Source organism: Acartia tonsa, chromosome 9, assembly GCF_053477335.1.
Source record: "Acartia tonsa isolate MP-2025a chromosome 9, ASM5347733v1, whole genome shotgun sequence".
NCBI classification, from domain to species: Eukaryota; Metazoa; Arthropoda; class Copepoda; order Calanoida; family Acartiidae; genus Acartia; species Acartia tonsa.
Genome location: NC_137268.1, coordinates 6948338 through 6974951, shown reverse-complemented (window position 1 = coordinate 6974951; position 26614 = coordinate 6948338). Strand labels below are relative to the sequence as shown.

Below are 26614 nucleotides of genomic sequence, written 5' to 3'. Positions count from 1 at the left end.
TAAATTGTTTATATTCCAAATAATGATACACAAAATTACCCCTTCTGTAGATTATCATTGGTGGTTGAAACGTTTGGACACTCAACCTAATTAACCAAGAAATCAAAATTCAACAAAAGTTGTGAAGCCAACGAATAAGAAAACATTATTTTAAGTCTTCGAGGACAGCCAAATATCCCCTCCCTTCCTGATTTTTTAGAGTTACAAAGACAAGAAATTCACAAGAATAGAATTTTAATATTTAATGTTCAATTGAAAATTGTCAGTGAAAGCAAGCACATGTGTTTCTCTTAATATATTCTTTATTCTCATAAAGATTTCAATTATTCATTTATTCATATTACACTGAACTGATTTAACTACTGATTCAATTAATGAGTTATCAAATTGAGAGTTTAAGTGTATTTTTCAATTAAAGCAAGGTAAATTTGTCAGTAGCGAACCTACTCTAGCATTTACGTCTGTATGTCTAAAAGATTTGGGGATTTTCTTGAATTCCATTTAAGATAGAAGGTTTAAATTTTTGTGGAGATTTCTTAGAGCAATGATCATCCTTTCAGTATATGATTTACTTGGTCCGTTGGTATGCCGGTAATGCTGTCAAAGACATAATTATACATTTAGGTATAAAAGTTTCATGACTTTCTTTTTGTATAATGTACTTTACTCTTTTTCTTCCTCTCTTTATTTACGGCAAATGAACATTTACTCAATAATTAACTTTATTCGATTGTCCAGCATATTTAAAATCCACCCTTATACAAAAATCTGCAGATTTCGATAAATACTGAATCGATTGAATTCTCTATTCTATAGAAGTTTCACATGTATATGTCACTGTATGGTTTTATGCTATTTAATGTTGTATTCAAGTCTTGGAATGTACTAAAGCAATTTTTCTGCTTTCCCCAATGCTTCAAAAACAGAACTCCTTGTTTATTACACTAGTCCCCAAAGTTTTATTAAAACGTTTTCTTATTCGTTGGCTAACAACTTTGAATTATGATTTGTTGGTTCAATAATTTAAGTGTCCAAACGTTACAACTAATAAGTGCAATCTACACTACAATAACCACTTAAAGCCTATATTTTTATTTTTTTTTAGAAAAACTAGCAGCTTCGCCCCTAGCCTCTAGGGGCTTTGCCCCAAAAGGTAATTTAAAAAGATTAATTACTAATGGTGCTGCCGCCAGTAGTTTTATGTGAACTAAATTCCCCATAAGAAAAAAAATTGGGGAAAAATAGGTACCTACGCAAGAAAAAAAAAATGGAGGAGGGTATTTTTTTGCGGGGGAATGAGGGTGTCCCACCCCCCAAGAAAATAGCCTAAAACCACCACAGGACCAGTAGATATATTCCCTGAATAGTAGATTCTGATCGGTTCAGTGGTTACCAAGATCTTAAGGGACGGATAGACAGACGGACGGACAGACTTTGTATTTTAGATAAGTAACCAGTTCACCTTTAAAATAAATAATATGTAATTGTTTCAGAAAATGGGTTGGTATTGTTAGGGACAATAATAGTCAAAAGAGATGGTTTCAGTTATCTCCATATGTTTCCTCATTTTTATACCAAGGTAAAACAATTTTTGAAAGATAAGCTTTTCTTTAGTTCATGTCTTCCTGTCCGTATGTCCACCTCATAAACTCATATTGTTAATTTACGCATGTTAGAGTTGTCCTATCTATTTTAAACTTTGCATGATGGTTCATGTAAAAGTTAGGTAAATTTAGAAAATGTAGGAACTCTATAATAGTTAACAGAATAAATCTAAATTTAGGTAGTTGCAGTTTTTTAACATCAGCTACCGGAAAATTGTTATTAACTGTCGCAGCTACCCTGAGCCGTAGATTCTAGTTCTACAGTTAACCACTGTTACAAGAAACATACATAAATTATTTGTTTTCCCTATACTATAAAGAAGTGACGTATTTTATCTGAAGCTTAATATCTTGGAAATTGATTGTCCTAATAGATTGTACTGTTCAATGAAGCTTTGTGAATGTATTAGAATGGTTTTAGGCTATTTTTCTGACTTTCTTCCTTAGAGGCTAGGGGCGAAGGAGATAGTACTTGATAAAAATGAATATGCTTATTAATGTTATTGCTACGCTACTTATGGATATAACTATCCTTTTTCTTGTTTGTTCAATATTTTAATTTATGCATGTTTTTTTATGTTCTGTTAAAATTTGAATACTGCTAGCATTTACTAAAATTTACCAGAAATAACTGTTCTGTTTTGTTTACTAACAAAATAAAATTTTTTACTGAATCAATTTCTCATCCAATTAGAATCACTGCTAAATTTAAATTCTGTGACTTAATCAGAGGGTAGATGCGGCCTGAGAATTGCTGCTGCTAATGTTAGTTATGGCTGCGGCCTAGGCTGTTTGGAAGACTGCCATTTGTACATAAAGCAAAAGTACAGTAGATTTTACAATGTTTTTGCCAGTAAAATTCATAATGCAAATTAGGAAAAGATATCTTTTTGCATATTTTAAATACATATTTACACTTAAAGAATGCTTAAATAATTGTGCTTATTTGCAAACATTAATTGATTTTGCGTAGCAAAAAAAAATACTTATGTGTTTATATTGGAAATGTATTTAATTTAAGTAAAACCTACTGTTGACATACTTTTACCCTTAAGTATGCCGACGGTTTTATCCCAGTTTTTTAGCACCTATATATTTTGTTTTTAAAGTCTTGATTTTTCATCTTAAATTCTTTTCAAAAAAAAATTTTTTCGTTTTCTAAACATGTTTATAAATCATGCATTTATCATGTTTTAAGATAATGTTTTTTTACACAACTATTTGTGGGGGTAATGGATAAAAAATATGTGGACATATGAACAGGGTAAATTTTGTCTTCAATTTTGTTAAAATTGGTCGCATTTATTGGTAAGTTCGTGCATCCAGTAGGAGTAGAGGGGATGGAGTAAATTGTGTTAATGGGGGTATTGTTATTTTAGCCAGCTGGAATTATCACTTAAAGTACATAAAAATCTGGTGCAACATCCAAGAGATTATAAATCGATTGTGGGGCTTAACACAGTTTTACAATCAAGTTATTTTTAGTTCTCTAAACAACTTACCAGACATTGCTAGATTTGGAGAAACAAAGCTTTGTCAAAGCCAGAACTGTATTTTTTTTCTAGGGTCGATTTCTCATAGGTACCCTCCCCAAAAATAGTCACAAACAAAATAGATCCTGACATTTTTATGTACGGATAGCCAATTTCAAATTGGAGAAGATCCAATCAATATGTAACATGTGACATAGAAGAAAAACTAACCTACCTGACTGTCAGAAGAACGGACTCTAGTTATAGGAAATATTTAGCAACTCAAGCAGAGACTGCTAAATTTGACACGTACTTTTGCACACGTTATTTGTTTTTGGCGTCAAAATGTGTTGAAAAGTACTGTTCAATAAAGTAAATATTTTAAGTAAATTAACAGTGGTGGCAAAAATCAACAAAAAATACTTATTTTTAAAAATTAGCAAGGCTAACAAGATCCTATAAAGCGAAGCTCTAAAATCAGAAGTTGGGACAAACGAACAATAACTTCAGAACTTAATAAGCATAACATTAATTTGTAAGTCTAAAGAAGATTTTACATAAATTTGTTGCAAAATTGCTTATATCCAGACATTCTTTAATAACATTATAGAGATGCTTTGCTTAAAATATTGTACCTTGTTGTCTGAGGAATCATTAATCTAAAAATCATATGAATTAAATATGGACAATTAAATCAGGCAAAAAGTTAAAAATCAAGTTAAAAATCAAAATGTTTTAAATGGACCTACGGACTTTCTAGTAACGCATATGGAGTTGCTACGCTTCCTGAACTGTTATAGGAATCATAATGTACAGTTTGAAGTCTAAAGGACAAATCAAATTGTTAATATAGTCATCCAAATGAAATACCATCTTATTTTTTAGACTAGTTGTGATGTTTCCTTTCTATGAAAGCCACGCTGTGGACAACCAAATGATCTCATCACTAAATTCTGGCTACGTGTCAGCACCATCTAGCGGCTCTGAAGTCAACTATAAACACGTAAACAAACAGTTAGAGCCATCTGGCGGCAATAAACGCAACTTAAATGGTCTCTCTGTTTTGAGGAATTTAGATCTTCTAAGAATAAAGTACTTCCAAGCAATTAGGTGAGAATACAGAATTTCATATCCAATGATATGATGTAGTAAGGTTTTTTTGTCTTTAACTTTAGATTTTGATTGAACCTGTTTAGTTATCTAGTTTAGGGAAGCTTCACATAGGTTTCAGGGCTGGTTTTAGACTATTATTTTCCAAACCATACATTTCTGAATGAGGATATATTAAAATTTTAAAACATTAAGATTTTTGAAAGAAATGCACTTAACGTTATTTTATTTGTCATTTAATTGACCGATGAATTGTTGTTAAGCCAAAGAATAACAAAATGTTATTATAAAACTTTGGGGACTAATTGTCCCCTTTCTTCCTGATTAATTGTAGTAATTATGAAAGAGTTTTATAGAAAATAAATAGATTAATCAAAAATATCTTATGTACACATATTAACATGGAAACAAATGTCTGAAAAAAACTACCTTGCATGCAATACAAAAGAATGCAAAACAAAATTATATAACATTGTAGCATTGCTGCACATTGTTTCATTTATTGTTATTTGGCTTCTATAATATCATTTATTCCTACAAGAATAGTTATATTTTTTTATTGTATTATAGACAGCTTTCCGCGGATAATAAAATAAAAATACCAGTATTGTTAGACCCGGGCTAACAAAACTGGTATTAATTTTATGATTTGTATATTCGTGGAAAATTGTTTTTGCTACGATGCTATATGTGATTTTTCAGTTTGGCTAAGATCCGGTTCTAATCCAGCGGATATTTTTCGATTTAAAGCTGTATTGGAAAAATGATTACCAAAATATTTTATTCCTAAATACATTATTCATTTGGATGTTTTTCTAATTGTGTATCTCAGTAACCACTTGACCAATACGGCTGTCCTATAATTATACAGTAAATGATAAAATGAATATCTATCTTATAAACATAATTTTGGATGATTTTTTTTCCTTGTTTAAAATATAAACATAATACAGTTGCATCATATTTTTTTCTTCTTTTTTTTCTCTTGAAAAACAAAAATAATTTTTCCTTCATTCAAATTGTATTCTAGACAAAAAGTACAAATCTATAAAAATTTATTTAAAAATGCTTTTGCTTAGCAGTGCTATCCTTATAACAAAGTAAAAGGATCACTGTTTATGCGTGTGTACCGTAGGATCTCGCTAACTACTGAACCAATATGGTTCTCCTTTATAGCTTTTCACAGGTCCTGGGAAGGTTTATAACTATTTGGGGGAGTGTACCACCATCCTTCCAAAAGAAAGGCGCCCCTAAAAGTAATGCCCCCTGTTCCCCCCCAAAAATTAAACTTTTTTTATAAACTACAATTAAAAGTAACCTTGTCAAGGGCCCCTAGAGGCTTCTAGGGGCCTAGCCGCAAGTAACAGAATAAATTATAGGAAGACAAAATAATGTAAAACTATTTTAAATTTAACAATAAATATTCAAACTTAATTAACAAATGCCCGGTCAGTAATTAATAACAAATCTCATTTTTCAGAGATAGAGAAAAACGAGAAAGAAACGAACAATTTTTACAAGAACTGGGATAAAAATATCCAAAGAAACAATTTTTTATTGCAACATTTTAAAATAGTGTAAAAACTTAATGATTAAATATATTGAACCATCCGATTTTTGTAATTATTTCTTATTAGGGTTAGGCCGGATAGTTTTTAGGCCGGATACCGGATATCTGGCCGATTTCAAATGCCGGATATCCGGCCAAATTGCCGGATAACCAGCCAAATTACTGGCATCTTATTATATAAAACTGGCGGCTACGCCCTTAGAGGCCTCTAGGGGCATTTGAGGGGGGGAGTTGAATTTGATAACCATTTTTTTTTTCAGATTTAATAAAGAAAAAAAATTAGGGGGGGGGGGGGAGCTGACGCCCCTTATTTTTATATGTAGTTGAAAAATTAAATAAATTTTTTTTTGGGTGGGTTATTTTTTTCTAGGAGCGATTTCTCTTGGGAGAGTGGTGGTACCCTCACCCAAAATAGATATAAACCTTCCCAGGGCCTATGAGAAACTACCCTGTAAAGGAGAACCCGATCGGTTCAGTGGTTAGCGAGATCCTTCAGTACAGACAAACAGATAGACATCCTGTTACTTTATTATAAGGATTCAGGTTAAAACTTAAAAATTATGTAACTATTAAATGATCTTTCTTCTAAGCCTAGCAATTAATCTAATAAACTATTACTACCCTCAATCTGTAATATTAACCCCTGTTGGAGGATGGGCATTTTCTCTGTATAAAAGGCTATAACTAAATGACTTTCAAAATATGGGTTTGACACATAACTGTGAGTTGGAATTTTTTTAGTACATTCTTCCTGGCGGGCACAGGATGCCAGCAAACCTGGCAAGGTCATTCAGGTAAAAAGTAAAAACATATTTTTTTACTTAAAAAAAGCATTTTATGTTATCAAATACTTAAATATTCTATAGTCGTACATCTTTATATGAAATATAGGTGTTCAAGTCGATTTCAGGTTCCAGGAAAGCAATTTTTGACTTAGACAATTCAAACTTTAAATTTAGGCTTTTTATATGTCTTCATTACATATTACAAATTCATAAAATTTGTTGCTGTTTACCTGCCGAACGCCAGTTTTAGGCTGGCAGCTGCCAAGAACTGCTGCCCCCGCCAAAATTTATGTTTTGAGATTTCTAATATAAAATTTACATAAAGATAAACATATTCAGAAAAAATTGTTCTTATAGCTTCAATAATCTTACAGTCATTTACTATTAAAAATGCAGAAATTTTTGTTGTAAAATATAAAATACTAGCGGTTACACCCCCTAGAGGCCTCTAGGGGCACTTAAGGTTGGAGGGGAAAAGTCGAACTCTCCCCTTTTTCAATTTAATTTTTAAAGTAATGTAGAGTAAATATTTTATGGGGAGGGGTGTCATTTTTTTATTTGGAGATTGTAGATACCCTCCCCAAAAAAATAGTTAAAAACCTTCCCTGGGCTTATAAGAAGCTTTACTGAAAAGGAGGACAATATCGGTTTATTGGTTAGCTAGATCCTTCGCTACAGACAAAAAAGCTTGCTACTTTATATAATAGGATTATATTGCCGGATATCCGACCGGATAGTTTCAATATCCGGTATCCGGCCGGATATTGAAAATGGCCGGATATCCGGCCTCACCGGATATCTGACCCAACCCTATTTCTTATATAATATTTCTAAAAGGGAAGCTAGTTTTTCATTGTTGTGCTGTTAAAGGGTTCTTTAAAAGGACCAAACTAAATAAAAACTATGTCTGGTGATCCATAGGATCGAAACATCTGTTTAACTTCAAAATAAATCTAGTTATGAATTAATCTCTTAAAGCATGAATAGCTGTGTTTTATCACTAAAAGACAATAAAATGTCGTTTTAAATGGGTCTTAATTAAGTATTTAAAGATTCTAGGAAATATAAAAGGTAATCCTTGGAGTTAAAGGATTGCCATTTAGCATTACACAGCTCTTTTGAACATTTGCAACAAAAAACTGGCTTTTATTATTCTTTTAAGAGGATAAATTTAGATTTCTTTTATTATGTTTTTGTTAAATCAATTATACAAAACAATTTTTTAAAAGGACCAAACAATAAATGTCGTCTTACATGGGTCTTAATTAAGTATTTATAGATTCTAAAAAATATTAAAGGTAATCCTTAGAGTTCAAGGATTAACATTTAGCATTACCCAGCCCTCTTGAACATTTGCAACAAATAACTGGCTTTTTATTATTCTTTCAAGAGTATAAATTTAGATTTCTTTTATTATGTTTTTTTTAATTCAATTATACAAAAAAAAATTTCAAATATCATAATTATGTCTTCTTTCTTTTAAACCTTTCATGGTCGGGCATTTCCAGACCTTAATCAGTTGAGGGGGGGGGGGGGGGGGCGTCCTATTAACTCAGAACCTATTAGAGCTAAGTCAAAAAATTTGGTCACAGGAACCTTTTCAAGATTTTAGGAGACCTAGATGATCATACCTGGAACCTGTAATTTACTTAACACATATATTTCATATGAGAATGTACCACTATAGGATAATTTAGTATTTTGGTAACACAAAATGCTTTGTTTGATTCCAAAAAATATATTTTTCCTTTTTACCTGGATAACCCTACCAGCTTTGATGGCATCCATTGCCTGCCAGGACCGTCGGACTGTTAAAGATGGAACATTCATAAATAATACTAGGTTACTTACGTTAGGCTGAAACTTTATAGAAAATCTACCTTAAACGCTTTATAAATCAAAACTAGTCTTAAAGTATAATTTTCCAATGTTGTCATGAAGGTAGATTAAACATAGATATTGTCTTTCAATAATTAAGAATATCATTACCAAATGTACAAATCAGATGGAATGCAAAAGTTGAATAAAAATGTATTTTTTAAAAAAGATTTCAAAATAAAGCACAAAATACAAATATTTGTAAGAATTTTAAAGGATTACATCAATCAAAAATTTTATAATTATCAGGACACTGCTCATTGATGGCTTCAGGATCCACATTTTCAAGAGGTATGCATCCCTCACAATAAGCACCGCTAAACACATGAGCTGCATCTAGTTCCACCACTTACCATTTCAGGTCACAAGAACACTTTAACCAATTCCAGTGGCAGCTACCATACATTCCAATATAACCTCTTGCTCCTGGAGTGTTGATTACATTTTCCACAAATGGTCTGAAGTTGGCCTCTGTGAGCTCAGTTATGTAGTTATTTGTCAAACCCACATATGCATATGGACTCAGTAAGATCGATGCTTGTGATTTTATTCCAATCTAGATATACACTCTTCAAATTTGATGTGTTGTAAAAAAAAACAGCATCAATAGTTTCAATTTTACCTTCACAGCTAAAAAAACTTTCTAAAATTGGAAAACTTTGGAAAAATCCGGAATTTTTAAGGTGGGATATGTTTTCAAGTCTCCACAATTCTAAATTCTTTAATTTGGGCATTGTTGGAAAAGTGGTTGATGTCAAATCAGTAATTACAGAGCTCTCCAGGTAAAGATGTTCAAGGTTATTCAAGTTGTATCCATGGAATGGTTGTAATTCATAGATATACCAGGTGAGTCTAAGTTCCTTCAGGTTTTCTAGGCCAGCCAAAAAGTTAGGAGCCCAGGTAAAAAATTCGTAGTAAAAAGGAACTATTTCAAGACTTTCCAATGATAATCTGGATTTAACAAGGCCTAAATCAGTAAATACTTCTGGTCCTCTCAGCTCATTAAAGCGGAAATTTTTAATTGTAATTTTTTTCATTTGGAGTCTTCCAGTTGTTTTATGGTTGAAGGCAAAATTTGCAAGATTACCACCAAAGTCAATGTTGAATTCATCAATCATTGTTTCTTCAAATTGAGCAAAAACATTTTCTGTCATCTCCATCACATCTTGATCTACTTCAAATCGAAAGGCACAGTCAACCACCAGGTTTCCAAATTCATTAATTCTGTACAAAATAGTAACTATTAACAGTTTATATACTTCAAAAGTAATAACATATTTCTCTAATTGCCTAGTTTTAGAAGTAAATTCTTTAAGTTAAGAACGACAATAAAATGACATTAAATTAAAAAACTCAGAATCCTGTTTTTATTTTTTTTATGTTTTAAGAGATTGTGTAATGTCAAAATGAATGTGTTGAACCAATTCTAATGCAATCTGTTTGAATTTTTGGTCCAATGTACAAGGAGAAGAGATTTGCATGATCCATAAAATTTTAGAAAATAGCTTTTTTTGAATGCACTCCATAATAGCAGATTTATGTACTCAATTATAAACAACTCTCCATAAACTATTATATCTGTAGCTTGAGATGCTTAAACCCATCTTAACTGCCTCTCAACTTCCTATTGCCAAATATTTTTTATTGATGCTAAAAGTGACTCAAAATAGTCTCTATCAATTCTTATGCTAAAGGCTTGCAAAGACGTGGACAGGTCAACAATGCAACATTGAGTTGGTTTCGGTTGCTATTGGCAGGAACAATTAAAAAATGTTGATGAGAGTAATTTTTTAGCCAATTAATTCTAATTTTTGTTGTCAAAATTTAAATATTTTGTTGGCGTAGAGTTGGCGTAAAACTTGTTTTTTGATGAAACTGAAAGGAAGTGGGTAAGAAGGAGAGAAAAAAGGGATTGTGGTTATGGGTAAATTTTCACTTAGAATTGTTTGTCAGAATCACATTCCCTTTTCCCAGAATTTTACCTGCAATAGCATGGTTTAGTCAATTCTTGGGGTGGGCAGATACTGGTAGGACTCTTCTGTTCTCCAGAAACATGATTGCCTTGTATTAAGCCAAACAGTAAGCCTAGAAAAACTAGGACTAGCATTTTTGTATGCCTAAATTCAAATCTGAAAATAATAGTTTATACATTAAGAAAGGTTATTACTTTTATTAACAAAACTATGTCACAATAAAAAAAAATATATATGAAATGTTTCACATGGAGTCTCCCAATGCTTATCATTCCAATGCTGAAGATAAATAATATAATGTAAATAACAAATATAGATTTAAATGCTAATAAACAACTTTGGATTGACAGCTGCTCTATCACCTTAATAACTAAGTGTAAGTTGGCGATTATCAAGAATTTATATTGTCTTATTGAAAATTAGCCCTAAAATGAGTCGTTGTTTGTAGCATTGCCAAAGGCAGTTTTTTTTTTATTCACACCAATATTTTTTAAAGACATTTTTATTATAAAAGCTATGTTGAATGGTAATTTTTCTTTTTAACTTTTGAGTTGTTACACTAAATTGGATAAAAACTGAACTGCTTGTTAAAAGAATTTCCTTGTTTAAAAGATAAGAAAAAAACAAATAAATACCTGACTTATTTTAAAAACACTAAACACAAACTTATTTTTATTGAAACTGAATTTTAATCATAAATATTTGCTTTATGTATTCTGCTCCAATCAGCTTAAACCTAAATTTTATTGCAAATTAAAGTGACATACTTAAACATTCATCCAAATGGACCCTTTGAATATTGAATAAACAAAATCAAAATTTAAAATTTCTATATAATTTTATGTTAGTTGTTATCCTTATTTTTAACTCTATAGTATAATACAGAAGTATTTGAGTTTAATACAAAAAAAAATTTGAATAATTGAAAGAAAATGAAGTTTTTTTTCGTTTTGTAATTTTTCTCGTATTTTTAGCCACTGAGGGGCCAATTTTCTAACCCTGCGGGGCAATTATTCACATGATCCCTGACTTTTTATATTTCTTTTCATTTAGAAAGATTTTTTGAGTACCCTCAGCCACCTTAGCCGCAGTCGCAAGTTGGATTTCAGCTGCAGCTTAGCGGATTAAGGTGTGGCTGCGAAGATCTGTTTTTAACACTAAAGTTTTAGCCACTATAATTCATTATTGTTCATATTATTATGTAGATGGATAAAGTGACTCAAAAATAATTCGCGTGACCTCATAAAAATGAGGGAGATGAGAGGAGAAGTGGGAACGAATATTCCAAAAAAAGAGATGAATAATCCCTCATTTTTATAACGTCACATGGTTGATTTTTTTAGTCACTTAGTCTCCCTACATTAATATTCTTAGAACCAATTGAACAACTTATGGTTTAGAGTAAATTTGAATTTGTTAAAGTATGAAAAAGAATGACAGAATATAGAATTCTAAATTTATTTTTCAAATAAAAAAACACATAATTGAATGATATAAGAGGTTAACTCACAGACAAAATATGAATTTTAAATATTTATTCAGACATTACAATTTCGAGCATTGATGTCAATGTAAAACTCAATTGAATGATATAAAAGTTTAAACAGAAGTAGAAACTGAATTTCCAACTGATTCTTGAGGATAGATCTTCCTGAAGGATTTGGCTAGTTCACTGAAAATATAGATAAAAATTTATGACCACGAAAAGTACGTACATTTGTAGCAGGTGTAGTGTCTAAAACTAAAAATTTCGAAAACTAATGGTCCTAATAGATTGTGCTTTTCACGGAAGCTTTATAATTGTCTTTGGTTGGTTTTCGGCTATTTCCCTTACTTCCTTCGCCCTTTCCTGGATGACAGAAGCAACTAGTACTATTTCCAGAGAGAAATTTTATGATTGTGTAGAATTGTTTAGTAAAATTAGAAATGTTTTTAAACAAAAATATAAAACTATTTTGTTAATGAAACTATTTTAGGATAAACATATAAGTTTATATTAATTACATTAGAATACTTAATTTTAATTCAAAAATTGGTATTTTTTCATGAAAACTCTGAATTTAACAGATTAAATTTCATGGGTGTGAAATGACAGAAACTGTTTTTATGACAGTGCAGTGTAATAGGTATATTTTTTGACAGTGTGTGTAACAAAATTAACATTGCCAATTATAGACTTAATAATGAAATTTCAAAAAAGCCCAATTCGATGTCAAAATACACTGACTATACTATTGCTAGTTGTAGAAATAACAGCATCCCTAAAAGGTTTGTAGCTAACCTGATAAGTTTAGTGAACATTCTATCATCAATATTTTCAGAAATATTAGTCAGGGTAAACCAATCACCTAAATAATACAAAAATGCTGTATTTATAGACAAGAATAATGAATATGTATATATTATATAATTATACATATATAACATCTCAATCTTGCAAACAGCCAACCCTTTGATTGCATGACCTTTGTCTAGGAGTCCTTGTAAAGAGTTGTTTTTGTTTTTGGCCTTATATACTATTTATGTCGCACTGTACTGATATATATAATACAAAGTAGAACGATGTCTGTCTGTCTGTCTGTCCGTCTGTCTGTCTGTCCGTCTGTTTGTCCGTCCGTCTGTCTGTCTGTCCGTCTGTCTGTCTGTCCGTCTGTCTGTCCGTATGTCTGTCCGTCTGTCCGTCCCTTAAGATCTCGGTAACCACTGAACCGATCGGATTCTACTCTTCAGGGAATATACCTACCTGTCCTGTGTTGATTTTTTTATTTTATTCTTTTTTTTACTTTGGTGGTGGGACACCCACCAGACCCCCAAAAATGAAAAAAATCCCCCCCCCCTTTTTTTAATTATTTAAAATAAAGTGGTGGAGTGGGGGCTTCTCATCAGGTACTTAATTTTCTGTTTTAATTATTTAAAATCTGTGGGGGCATCTCCAGAGGTAATTTTTTTTCTTTAATTACCTTAGAGGCTAGGGGCGAAGCCGCTAGTTACAGTATATAGTAGGAAAAACTTTTAACATCTTTAGTTATGACACGGAGAACAGATGCTAAGAGGGTTAGATAGGCAAGGTTGACAACAGTTATGTTGATGAAATAACAGCATAACCAAGTTTAGACAATTTGTCCACAATAGTTCATTGATGAATAACGTTCACGACATATCAAATTATATATATTTTAAATCAAACTCAAGTATAATTTATTTAAACCTTTATCAAAATCATCACACAACCTTATGATGTTAAAATAATTTTATTGTAAACTTGAATCTTGATATTATTACACAGCTGGGAAAGGACGTTTTTAAAAGCGAAGCATTTCTATAATTAGGATCGGTCCGTCCGTTACAGTTAGCTCTTTTCGTTAATTAACACAAGTTAGAATTGTCCTATCGATTTCAAATTTTGTATGATGATTCCTGTAACAATTAGGTGCGATTTAGAAAGCGCAGCAGCTCTATAATTGCTACCAGAAAGTCCATACGTCCATTTAAAACAAGCTGACTTTTTTACTTTTTTGACAGCAAATTTTGAACGTTAAAATTGTCCTATTCATCTAATTCTTTGAATACTGATTCCTATTACAACAAGGTACAATGTGATAAGCGAAGCATTTCTATAATCAAGTCTTAAGAACGTTAGTATGTCCTTAAACAGTATCATGTATTTAATCAGTTTTGCAACAAATTTACTTACAATTTTGTACATATAAACTTATCCATTAGTATTCATTTTATTCAGTTCTGAAACTCTACAACTGTTAATGTTCATTTGTTCTTCCATTTCAGAGCTTCACTTTTATGGAGATTGTTATCCTTGTTAATTTTAAAATTCTTCTTTTATTTGATAATGTGAGTGAACACAAAATTTGTATCTCTTCAAATGGACGATACATTGAATTATTAGGAATAATCAGAGTTCAAAAGATTTATAGATTGTACCAATTTGCTAAGGGATTCCTCATGCAACGTTTGTAATTATATAATGATATTAAGATTATAATTTTAAACACAATTTTTAAAAGCGAAGCTTTTCTATAATTAGGGTCGGTCCGTCCGTCCGTCCGAGATAGTTAGCTTTTATTCGTTAATTTAGGCATGTTAGAATTGGCCTATCGATTATTTCAAACTTTGCATGGTGATTCCTGTAGTAGTTAGGTACGATTTAGAAAGCGTTGCAACTCTATAATCGTTTTCAGAATGTCCGTGCGTCCATTTTAAACATGTTGATTTTTTTACTTTTTTAATAACAATTTTTTATGTGATAAAATCATCCGATTGATCTGTTTTTTTTATTACTGATTCACATTACAATAAGGTACAATATTATGAGCGAAGCATCTCTAAAATCAAGTATTGAAATGTCAGTATATCCTTAAACAGAATTCTGTATTTAAGAAGTTTTGCAACAAATTTTCGTATAATTTTGTCAAACCTTATATTTTCATATTCGTCTGTGATATCGTTTCAGAGCTTCGCTTTTATGGATGTTGTCATCCTTTTTTTATAATTGACTCTTACCAAAAGAAAGTTTAGCCACGATGATTTCTATTTCAGCATTCCCTGCATTCCAAGAGGTCTTGCTCCTATATATATATATAGATAGATAGATTTATTGGAATATTGCCAAGCCAATATTGTTGAATAATAGTTTCATTGTCTACTAGCGGCTGAACCCTTAGCACCATAGGCAGGGCAGTTGATTAGCCTAAAACCATCACAGGAGTTAGATAAAAAAAAACTATTCCGAGACCTATGTAAAGCTTCACTAAATTGACTACCTATTTATTAGTTAGCAAGATCTTAACGGACAAAAAAACACAACAATATATAATAGGTTTGTGATTTTTGCAAATTTGCAGAAATAATTGTACACTAAAAGTGATTGACCTTTAAATGTCATAATAAAATATTAATGAGAGAAAATGGCAAACAATGATTCAACGATTTTTCATCTTGGCTACTATACTTTTGACCACCAACCAATACTCGCCAAAAACAAGGTGCTTTTCCTTAACGTAGTTAGCGAGCACATTAATACTCCCTCCTCTTCCTCAATAATACAAAGTAGTACGATGTCTGTCTGTCTGTCTGTCCGTCCGTCCGTCCGTCTGAAGCTTAAGATCTCGGTAACCACTGAGCCGATCGGATTCTACTCTTGAGGGTATATACCTATTGGTCCTGTGGTGGTTTTAAGCTATTTTCTTTGGGGGTGGGACACCCCCAACCCCCCAAAAAACAAAAAAATTCCCCCCATTTTTATTTTTATTTTTTTTTATTTTTTTTTTGTAAAAAATATCCTTGGTCCTTTGTAGAAGATTTCCTTTGTGGAATATTTCCTTTGTAGAAGATTTCCTTTGTAGAAGATTTCCTTGGTCCTTCTTATTATTTTTTTTTTACAAATTTCACCTTACACTTTTTTTACCATCTCTTGGGGCAAAGCCCCTAGAGGCTAGGGGCGAAGCCGCTAGTATTAATAAAAAGAATAAGAATAAGGGGTGTTTTATGCTTAATCCCAATAGGACCTATACTGCGATACCCTAAACCTGTGGGGCTATCTTCTACTAAATGTAACATAATCTAACCTAAAGAATAACACTGATACATAATCCTTATAATAAAGACGTAAAAGGACGTGTGTCTGTCTGTGTGTATGTGTGTCTGTGTGTCTGTTTGTACCAAGGGATCTCGCTAACCGCTGAACCGATCGGGTTCTCCTTAACAGGATAGGTTCTCAGAGGTCCCGGAAAGGTTTATAACTATTTTGGGGGAGGGTACTACCACCCACCTAAGATAAATCGCCCCTAGAAAAATTTCCCCCCTCCCCTTACCTTCACACTGTCAAGAGAAATTACCCCTGTAACCACCCCCCCCCCCCTTCCACCACTTCACCCCACCAATTAAAACATAGTGCTCAAATAGATGTAAAACGTGGATTAAAAACGACAAAAATTATCCACATATTTTATTTGAGCTCTGATGCATTCTGTCAAATTAGGTTATAATTTCTATAAAAATGTTATTTTTGCCTGTAAGGGAAAATCTAAATGCAAACTCAAAACTGCACAAAAATAATATAGTTGTTGTACTGACCTTTTCCTTAATTTGTCTGTTACTGGCGGCTACGCCCCAACAGACCTAGCTTCAGGGGCACTTGCGGAAAAGGGGGGAAGAGGGGAAGTCGAAATGAATTTTAGTTTAAAAAAAAAAAAATTTCTCTAAAACCGATTTCTCTTGGGAGGGTAGTGGTACTCTCCACCAAAATAGTTATAAACCTGCCCAGGACCTTCTGTCTATCTTCACTGTAAAGGAATATCATATCAGTCCAAAGCTTAGCAAGACTATTTGATACAGACAAACGGACACACATACAAAGACAGGAAAATAAAACCATCTCCAAGAAATTGCTAAAGCTTCCCTGAAAAATGCAACCAGTAAAAAATCTTATTTTTTATATAATAGGATGATATTTTACTTTTATAAATAATTTTAAGTTCATGGCTTATGCTATCTGTGCTTCAAAATCCCCAACACCCCTCTAAAACAAAGATCTTTCTTTCCTTTTAATTTTCCGTGAAATTTTAGAATTCCTGAATTTATTAACACGTAGGTTTATGTTCAATCAGGATTATTTTTTAGTGCTTTACTCAAAATTGGCGTCAAAAAAGGGCGCTACATTGATCAAGCTCTGAAAATTATTACTTTGACTTCATTTTGTTACTCTAGAAATTTAGCATACTGGTATAATGATTGGCTAACAAAATCAGCCCTAATACCCATATTCCACTTTATTAATTTGTATTGGGGGAGGCATGTGGAGTTATGACCCTGAAGGGCTCTTTAATGGATAAAGGGAGAGAGTAGTCTTAAGCCCCTTATTTACTCAACATATATTGCTCGATAGAACGCTATCCAGGGATATTAAAATAAAAATATATGATTAAAACCAGTTTTGTTATACCCTACAGGCGAAAGTTCCGGCCTAACAAAACTGGTATTAAGTTTTTAATTTTATTTTAATTGTCTAACCAGTTCTAATTTAGCGGATATTAATCAGTTTCAAAATGGAAAAACTTTTCCTTGAATCTGACGCCACTGTGACTTATGAAATGCGGTAGCCATATTGAGTGTTGCATTTTTTTGAGTAAAAACTGCAATGAATTTTGTGCATAATGCTCGGGGCTACTTTTCACATTTCCAGAAATTCTCCGCAATTTTTAACATCTTTAATTTTTATCTATCTATAAATCAATACGTGTATCTATCAATCAATCTATTTTTTTTCTTTACACAATTTATCTATTTTGTTTATTTCTATCTGTCTATCTATTTCTACTTGCTAAATAATATTTAACAAAACAAATCTTTCTATACGTTTTATATCCTATAATATAAAGTATTAATTTTTTTTTTGTTTTAATCTTGATATTTCAACAACAACTAAACTGGTTAAGTTCTCATTTTTAGGGAATCTTCACATTGGTCCCGGTTTTGTTTAAGGCTAATTTACTTATAGATTTAAGAATCGAGATGATTTAGGCTTTTTTGTGCCGCTTTACCCAACTGAATGCAGAGCGCCTCTAGATGCTAGGGGAATAGTTAGACAGTCCTAGCTATGCCTATAAAGGCTGTGTAGTAAACCTTTATTTTCTTATCTCCCGCATTAATGCTTGACTACTTACAGACATAGTTGTTATCATTAAAAATCATGGATCTAAAGAGATAACACAATGGCCGATAAATTGATGTAAATACCAAATTATAATTCACAAAATTACCCCTTCTCTAGATTACAATTATAGTTTCGCAATAATTCGCTCAACTGAATGAACTAACCAAACAAAATTCAATAACAGTTTCCAAAGCCAATGAGAAAGAAACGGTAATATAAAACTTTGGGGACTGCTCTTATTTGCTCAATGTCCCCTCCCTTCCTGATTAAAACCACATTTACACAAAAAAATGTAAAATAATGAAATTACATGGCTCTAACTGCAATCAAATAATTTCCAGAAGTTAAATGAATTTGTATTTTTCCAAGAAAAAAAGTGGTCTAATTTTTGGCCAGAATTGCACTTAATCTTGTTCAAGATTTAAAGAGACTCTAATAGTACATTATTTGAAATTTTAAAAATTTCATATGACAATGTGTAGAATTTTCCTCAAACTTAGAAATCAAATATAATATTATAAATTTAATTTATGATAAAAACGGAGGAAAAAAAGTAGTTTATATAATACTAGCGGCCACGCCCTAGAGGCCTCTAGGGGCACTTGAGGAGTGGGGAGTCGAATTTGATAACCCAATTTCTTATTTTAGATTTTAAAAGTGTGTGTGTTGAAATGATTTATTCGTTTTACAGAAATAATCATACATCATATAATAAGTAAAATAAGAAAATAATGATAAATTAGATATGTGTTAGTAAGTTAAGGGTTAGCAGTTATACATATGAAATATTTATAACTAACATAAAAAAAACTAACTACACAATTAAAATGATAATGTTTGAATTGGTTTGGTGTTCGTGTTTCAGTTTGTTAAGAGTTGATTGGTTTAATTGATAGCAAGCATTTTGGGCAGGAGTAGACTGTGGAGTTGGAGGTTTCCAGTTTAAGCTTACTGGGCATTTTTCGGGACTTACAAAATTGAGGAAAGGTCAAAATTGTAAGTAAAAAAAATGGGGGGGGGGTATTTTTCAGTTTTTTGGGGGGTTGGGGGTGTCCCACATCCCCCCCCCCCCCAAGAAAATAGTTATAAACCTTCCCAACCTATAAGAAGCTACCCTGTTAAGGAGAACCCGATCGGTTCAGTTGTTAGCGAGATCCTTCGGTACAAACACACAGACACACAAACACACAGACAAAAAAAGAGACAAACAGACATCCTGTTACTTTAGTATAAGGATGACCTTTCAACCTGTCAGCCGAGACTATAAGCCTATTTAAATTCGTTTGTAGGCTTTACAAAATTTAAAAAGAGGGATTGCCAATTTTGGGTCAATTTAGACTATAAAATTAGACTGTAAAAGGTTTATTTCCTCCTGAGGTTTACAGGCGGCTGACGAGCCCTGCATTTTAAGTAAGATACAAAAAAATAATTAATTAAAAACCAAAATATTTAATTTGGCCTTAAAGTTTTTAGTATCTGTATATTTTTCATGGTTACAAACTTACACTTAAAAAGGAATGTCCTTTAATTTTATCAATGCATAAAATAACTCAGAAACTATTAGATAACAATTATACCTATCCATCTATCTTACACAGAAGACCCTTTGATTAAAATAAATTAGAACAACAAAATTCTTAGAAATTATAATGTTTCAGTATTGTATACCCAATTTTAACTTGTTTATTTTTCATTTCAAAATTAAGTTTTAAAAAGAACTTTTTAGTTTATGACTAAAGAAATAACTATTCCAGTATGGATTCGAAACCGATTGATATCCGGTGGATCAGAACTGTTTCTCGACCATACTGAAAAATCACGTATAGCATATATTACATACAATTTTCCCTGAATATAAATATAAAAAAGTTTTTTTAGACCGTGCCATCGGTCCCTCGGGTATAACAAAACTCACTTTTAATTCTTTAATTATAATACCAGAGGAAAGCTGTCTATATTACGATGCGATAAATATGATACTTACCTAAGATAGTGCTGTCTAACTTGTGGAAAGAAGAATGTTGAAAATCTCCACAATAATTGAATTCCAGAAACTAAAATAATGTGTTTTCTTAATCTTTAGATATGTGTTCAATCCTATTATATAAAGTAGTAAGGATTTTTGTCTGTTGCTTTAGCTTGCAAAAAATACTGAACTGTTTGAGTTCTCCATATCAGAGAAGAATCACATAGGGGAGGTTTTAGGCTATTTTACTGTTCTTTCATGTCCCTTATAATAAAGTACCCCTATATGCCAGCTATCTATAAAGAGAAGGGTAATCTATCTATGTTTTCAATAAATTTTACCAATAGATGAGAAGCTTAGAAATAACACTAGAATGAAAATCAGTCATAGACTAAAAAATTAGTAATACATGGAAAGATTAACAAATAAATATGTATAAACATAACTCAAAGACTTATTTGTATGAATTAAATTTTCATGAAAATGTAGATCTTACCAACAGCTAGAAACATGAACCAGAACCAGACGACAACATAAATCTTTTCATTGATAATATTCAATGGAAGAATACACAAAGCATCTGAAGTCATAATAGATCCACTAGGTCCATACTTGTGGAAGGTACACTTTCCAACCTAAATTTTATGATTCCCTTTAATAAAAAATGATTTTTATAAGATTTAGTTATTGTCAATATATCCAATGTTTAATGTGTAAGGATGTATATTCAAAAATTCAGTTTTACTTTTCTTGATTTCTATCTGGCTTCATTTGCCTAATAATTTCTAATTTGTCTTTAAAAATTTGTAACCTTTCAAAAATAAAAGAATTAGCATGAAGTATATTATTAGATTTTTTTTTTATAAATAAGCTGTCTTAACTTTTTTGCTTTTTATTTAAGATAGCTAGTCGGTGCTTTTAGTAAGTAGTAGATGTAAAAATTTTCATAGAATTCAGATATGCAATCGGTTTTTTTGTAGACCTCTTATTTTTAAAGTAATTTAAGTTTTTTTTTTAAAAATTAAGTCGATTTTAAGGTACTAAAATGCAACAAAAAAAAGAAAGAAAATGGCCATTATGAACAAAAATAGTGATGATAAAATTTAGTTCAAAGTTTTTATTCTCGTGGGTTTAAAAAAATCGTTTTTTTTCAATAATTACCTGACAAAATTCAAAAAGTAAGGTTTCAAATTAAAGATCTTACTATTTTTGTTCATAATGGCCTTTTTTTCCTTTTTTGTTGCATTTTAGTACCTTAAAATCGACTTAATTAAAAAAAAAACTTAAATTACTTTAAAAATAAGAGGTCTACAAAAAAACCAATTGCATATCTGAATTCTATGAAAATTTTTACATCTACTACTTACTAAAAGCACCGACTAGCTATCTTAAGTAAAAAAAAAAAAGTTAAGACAGCTTCTTTTGAATTCTTAATTAAACATTAAACTGAACATTTTTGAAAGTAGTGCATAAATAACCAGTATTTTCTTTTTTTTCAATGACTTCTTTTATGCTTTTGATATTAAGATAAGAAGAAGTGCTCTATACCAAGGTTATAAATTTTTACCTTAGGAAACACTCTGTCCATGGGATCATTCCTTTCTTCTGGATCCATCTAGAAAATAATTTATTAAATATATTTGCCCTATCTCATTAAAAAGATATAATTTAAATAGAATATTTGTTTGATTCTCTTCCAAATCTAAAAACAATAGGAGCCATACTTTTTTATATACCTAACAAAGATTTGAATGTTAAAAGACTGAGAAACAAGTATGGACTGATTGAATCATCTTATAACATTAATGACTTTCTTAGCCAATATTTGTATTACTAACCTGGCTAATTCTAAACACATCTGATCCATATGTGCTAAACATTCCTCTAAAAAAAATTTGTAAAGAAATACATATTTATTACTTTAGTATTAGTGTATACATCTTTTCTATAATAAAACAAATGACTTACCCAAGAAAGTAATCCAGCAGTGTTATTTGAAAAACAACATTAAAAAAGTTCAATAATTCACAGAATGCATACTGAAATAAAAATTTAATTTTAAAATTGAGGTTTAAAAGTGTAACAAATGATAGAAAATATTACCTTATGAAGATAAAGCCTGTTTTCAATTCTATTGCTTCTTGTAATGAAATGGTCTTTCATCTTGGCAATGGCCACTAAGGATGAAATTAAATTAGTATTACTTCTTAAAAATTTCTTTAAAAAAAAAGTAAATGTATAGGAATAAAAGATGATCAAATTCTTTCTGAAATTTGACTTTCATACATTGCTGCCTATAGATGACTCTAGAGTTTTTCTTCAAAAGTAGCAGCTGAACTTGTCTGCAGCTATAAAATAAACTTACATTCTTTTTCAATCCCTTTGAGCAAACTTGGAGGTTTGAAACACACACCAGCACTGTGATAATCTTTTAACAACAGATTTTCTGGTATAATTCTTTTCATCTAAATAAAAAATTCAAAAATTCTTAAGGAAATAATTCATTAAAGTTTCAAAACTTAAGAAATACTTACCCTTCCCATCTCCAAGTATCTCCAAAGATAGATTGGAGCAGCAAAGCAGCAACCCTATAAAACATAGATAATAATATTATGAAGATATAATTCGAGTAATCTTATGTTAATTTAATCTACATCTTCTATATCAGACACTTGACATCTATAGAAAATTGGCAGAATTGCTAATAAACTTAGCAGAATGCAAGCTTACAGACGACAGTTATTCAATCAAGGTGATTGTTTTCAAGAAATTCTTGATTATTCTCACAAAATCTTACTTTTTCTAACAAAATCTTACTCATCCTCACAAATTCTTCCTGATTCTTACTTACATACTTCCTATTCTCACAAAATCTTTCTTATTCTCACAAAATCTTGCTTATTCCCACAAAATCTTACTTATTCTCACAAAATCTTGCTTATTTGCACAAATTCTTCCTAATTCTTACAAACTCTTCTTATTCTCACAAAATCGTGCTTGTTTTATAAGATCTTGATTATTCTCAAAAATTTTGATCATTCTAACCAAATCTTACTTATCCTCAGAAATTCTTCCTAATTCTTAGACACATTCCCTATCTTGACATAATCATGCTTATTCTAACAAAATCTTGCTCATCTTCACAATTCTGAATGTATGCAAATAAAGTTTACTTGAAAGAAGAGAGTGTAAGCCACCCATTGATAATAGGTAGAATGGACAACTGTATCAGACTCTTGATAGGTACCCACTCCTGGATGTGCTAACTAAAATTGAATAAATGATGATTACACTACAGATAAGATCATCAGGTGTTACTTGATTTAATTACCTAACTTTAGAAGAAATATTATTATAACTTAAAAATCTCACAATTTTAAGGGAAAAAAGAAATTTTCCTATATGAAACCAAGTCTTTATGGAAATATTTTTAAAATGTTCAATTTTTTCTTTGAACGGTGATAACAGAGCTAGATGATCTTAATCTTGATTAACTGGGACTAATCCCAAATTAAGGATGAAATTATTATTTAATACCTGTGTACCTATTCCTCCCATGGTAACATTCTTTGGTAAAGTAAATGTAGAGTGGATCCAACAGTAAGTGTTCATAACCTCCTAAACATAAATCAAAGTTAAGCCTATTGTTTTATGTTTAAACTTGTAATTAAAACATAAAAATATTACATAAAAAGTCATGAATCATAGACAGAAAAGCCTTGGAGTCTTGAAATATAGTTAAATTGTCTTTATACTATCCTATTATATAAAGTAGTAAGCGTATTTTGTCTGTCCCGAAGGATATCACTAACCGCTGAACCGATATTGTTCTCCTTTACAGTGAAGCTACTTATAGGTCCTGGGAAGGTTTTAAACTAATTTTAAGGAGGGTGTCTTCACCCCCCCCCCAAAAAAAAATAGTATTTTTTATCTTTAAAAACTCAAATTTAAATGGGATGAGGTCGACTTTTCCCCCTCCCACCTTTAGTGCCCCTAGAGGCTTCTAGGGGGCGTAGCCGCTAGTAGTTAATTTTTAATGAAGGTGTAAACCTATTATAAATATAGATACATGGGACAAATCTAACCAAATATATCAAAGAATTGTTCTATACAGAATAGTTATTTATCTCATCATTTTATATACAGCTTTCAGCAGATATTAAAATGAAAAATCATAAGATTAAAATGTGTTTTGTTAGCCCGGAGAGGCCGATGGCTCAGGCTAACAAAACTGATATTAATCTTATTATTTTTCATTCTACTATTTATAGAAAATTTTCTACATAAAGGGTGAGCAAAAAAAAATGCGTAGATTTTTAAAATTTAAATTGCGCGGCTTGTGTTAATAGTAGAAAAATGTTACGCATACCATTAGAACCGATAAGAAGTTTATTTTTTGGAAATATAAGAACGATTCCTCTGCTACGTATAGTTAGGGAGCTACATGTTAAAATGTCCCAACTGACTTAAAACTTGACTTGTGAGTAAATTTTTGGACATTTTACCACCTAGCTCCTAGATTATTTGTAGCACAGGAACCGTTCTTATATTTCCAAAAAATACAGTTCATAGCGGTTCTAACGGTATGCGTAACATTTTTCTACCATTAACACAAGCCGCGCAACTTGAATTTTAAAAATGTACGCACGTCTTTTTGCAAGAATTATTGTCTAATATTTACTAATATACTCGCAAGTCAAGTTTTAAGTCAGTTGGGACATTTTAACATGTAGCTCCCTAACTATACGTAGCAGAGGAATCATTCTTATATTTCCAAAAAATAGACTTCTTATCGGTTCTAATGGTATGCGTAACATTTTTCTACCATTAACACAAGCCACGCAATTTGAATTTTAAAAATCTACGCATTTTTTTTTGCTCACCCTTTATAATATGATACAATAAATGATTTTTTCAGTATGGCTTAGAACTGGCTCTAATCCTGTGAATATAAATCAGTTTCGAAGCCATACTGGAAATAATAATGTACCTCGGGTATAGTTTTGCCCTTAACCAGACATGATATAGGACTTCCAAAATACTGTCCTGTTGTCACCAACAAACTTCCAAGAAACAGGATGCCCACAGTAAACTAAAAGCATATGATTATTATTTTGTAATCGTGGAAAATTATCTGTAATTTAATGCTATATTTTTTAAAGCTAAGATTTTCTATAATAAAGGTTGGTCCGTCCATCTGTCCCTAACTGTTAGGTCTTTTCGTGTAATGGTTATCGATTTTAAACTTTACATGATTATTCCTATAACAGTCAGGTACAATCTAGAAAGCGTAGCAATTCTATAGTCGTTACCAGAAAGTCTGTATTTTAAAAATATGTGTCTGTTATGACTATCCTATTCATCTTGTTTTTGAATAATGATTCCTATTGCATCACGGTATGTTGTTATAAGCGGAGCGACTGACATTTAAAAAAGAATAAACCACTTTAATGATTTTATAAAAGATATAAAAAAAATTTTAATTCTGTGTCTTAAATTTTCACTTCTTATATTTAAATATATATTTTGCTAATTTTGATAAAAATTCTTACCAGATAATGGAGCCTAAAAACTGCATTATCATTCTGTAGATTAGGTAGTTTGAAATGCTCAACAACTTTGTTTCCAATGTCATACACGGGGAATAGGTTTATCCCCATGTCTGCTTCTAAAAAAAATTATTGATTGATGTTAGCATTGTTGTATCAATTTCAAACTTTGATTGGTGATTTTTATATCAATAATGCAAGATTTAGAAAGCGTTAATCTTAGGACAATAAGGCCAAATAGTATAAGCATTTCTATAATAAATTCCTAAAAATGAAAGCATGTCCTTATACATTATCCTGCAATTTGACAATTTGCAAAAAAAATTATGTACTAGTTCGATTAAACTGACACTCTACAAGCATTAATGTTCGTTTGACCTTCCCTTTGAATTTAGAGCTTCGCTTTTATGGAGTTTGTCATCTTTGTTTTTGTAGGATTATATATAAAACAATAACGAATAAGGATAATGTTAGCTTTAAACAAAGGTTTTCTTATTTAACATGAGAGGAGGTATATTTGCATAAATATCTGGGGAAAAAATTTTTCTTATTAATAATCATGTATAATTGTATAAACTATATTTATCTGCAAAATCCATGGCACTTATTTCAAAACTAGCTGATACGTCTCTAAAGGCCTCTAGGGGCACTTGAGGGGGGAGTGGTGTGGGGGGGATGTTTAATTCAACAGTCCAATTTTCATTTTAGATATCAAAAGAAAAAGTGATTTTTTTTCTTGAGTGGAGGTAATTTTTTTCTAGGGGCGATTTATCTTGAGAGGATGGTGGTGGTACCCTTTCCTATAATAGTTTTAAACCTTCCCAGGACCTATGAGAAGCTACATTGGAAAACCGTATTAGTTCATCAAGATCCTTCGCTACACACCAACAGACAGAGATCCTTTTACTTTATTATATAAGGATTAAATTTGCAAAAAAAATCACAATTGTTTAAATTTTCACGAGAATATTAAAAACACTAAAACTTTGTTTACAATAAGCAAACATTATATTAGTTGACTAATACAAGAATTTGAGA

At 31.2% G+C, this 26614-nt stretch overlaps 2 protein-coding genes and 1 long non-coding RNA gene across 4 annotated transcripts; 1 reads left to right on the top strand and 2 right to left on the bottom strand.

The window, feature by feature from the left end:
* Positions 1-255: 255 nt before the first annotated feature.
* LOC145327709 (uncharacterized) lies at positions 256-5813 on the top strand. 2 transcript variants are annotated; one of them, XM_080171264.1, is made up of 5 exons: positions 295-422; positions 1106-1153; positions 1494-1579; positions 3962-4186; positions 5667-5813. In XM_080171264.1, the coding sequence occupies exons 3-5, from the start codon at positions 1536-1538 to the stop codon at positions 5716-5718; spliced, it is 321 nt and encodes a 106-aa protein (XP_080027390.1). In that variant the 5' UTR covers positions 295-422; positions 1106-1153; positions 1494-1535; the 3' UTR covers positions 5719-5813. The 2 variants fall into 2 exon arrangements, with proteins under 2 accessions (XP_080027389.1, XP_080027390.1); XM_080171263.1 differs by lacking the exon at positions 1106-1153 and having other exon boundaries at positions 256-422.
* Positions 5814-8550: 2737 nt separating this feature from the next.
* LOC145327707 (uncharacterized) lies at positions 8551-10538 on the bottom strand. The gene is made up of 2 exons (XR_013882228.1): positions 10402-10538; positions 8551-9643 (listed from the first exon to the last, which is right to left on the bottom strand). It is a non-coding gene; the product is annotated as an uncharacterized LOC145327707 (long non-coding RNA).
* A 1298-nt stretch (positions 10539-11836) lies between these two features.
* LOC145328099 (innexin inx2-like) lies at positions 11837-25692 on the bottom strand. The gene is made up of 15 exons (XM_080171670.1): positions 25580-25692; positions 25018-25119; positions 23565-23645; positions 23201-23293; positions 22562-22615; positions 22393-22492; positions 22131-22204; positions 21996-22066; positions 21866-21911; positions 21595-21642; positions 20524-20662; positions 20046-20115; positions 14911-14975; positions 12674-12740; positions 11837-12064 (listed from the first exon to the last, which is right to left on the bottom strand). Exons 1-15 carry the CDS (start codon positions 25685-25687, stop codon positions 11992-11994), a joined length of 1191 nt encoding a protein of 396 aa, XP_080027796.1. The 5' UTR covers positions 25688-25692; the 3' UTR covers positions 11837-11991.
* Positions 25693-26614: the final 922 nt, after the last annotated feature.

What these genes read in the sequence shown, in the direction of transcription:
- LOC145327709 (XM_080171263.1), top strand. Translation starts at nt 1,536, where the DNA reads ATGGTTTCAGTTATCTCCATATGTTTCCTCATTTTTATACCAAG. An exon ending in TTCCTCATTTTTATACCAAG is followed by an intron (nt 1,580 to 3,961) that starts GTAAAACAATTT and finishes CTTATTTTTTAG; the next exon opens with ACTAGTTGTGATGTTTCCTT. An exon ending in AAGTACTTCCAAGCAATTAG is followed by an intron (nt 4,187 to 5,666) that starts GTGAGAATACAG and finishes CTCATTTTTCAG; the next exon opens with AGATAGAGAAAAACGAGAAA.
- LOC145328099 (XM_080171670.1), bottom strand. Translation starts at nt 25,687, where the DNA reads ATGGGGATAAACCTATTCCCCGTGTATGACATTGGAAACAAAGTTGTT. An exon ending in TTTTTAGGCTCCATTATCTG is followed by an intron (nt 25,120 to 25,579) that starts GTAAGAATTTTT and finishes ATATGCTTTTAG; the next exon opens with TTTACTGTGGGCATCCTGTT. An exon ending in GTTAGACAGCACTATCTTAG is followed by an intron (nt 14,976 to 20,045) that starts GTAAGTATCATA and finishes ATATATATATAG; the next exon opens with GAGCAAGACCTCTTGGAATG.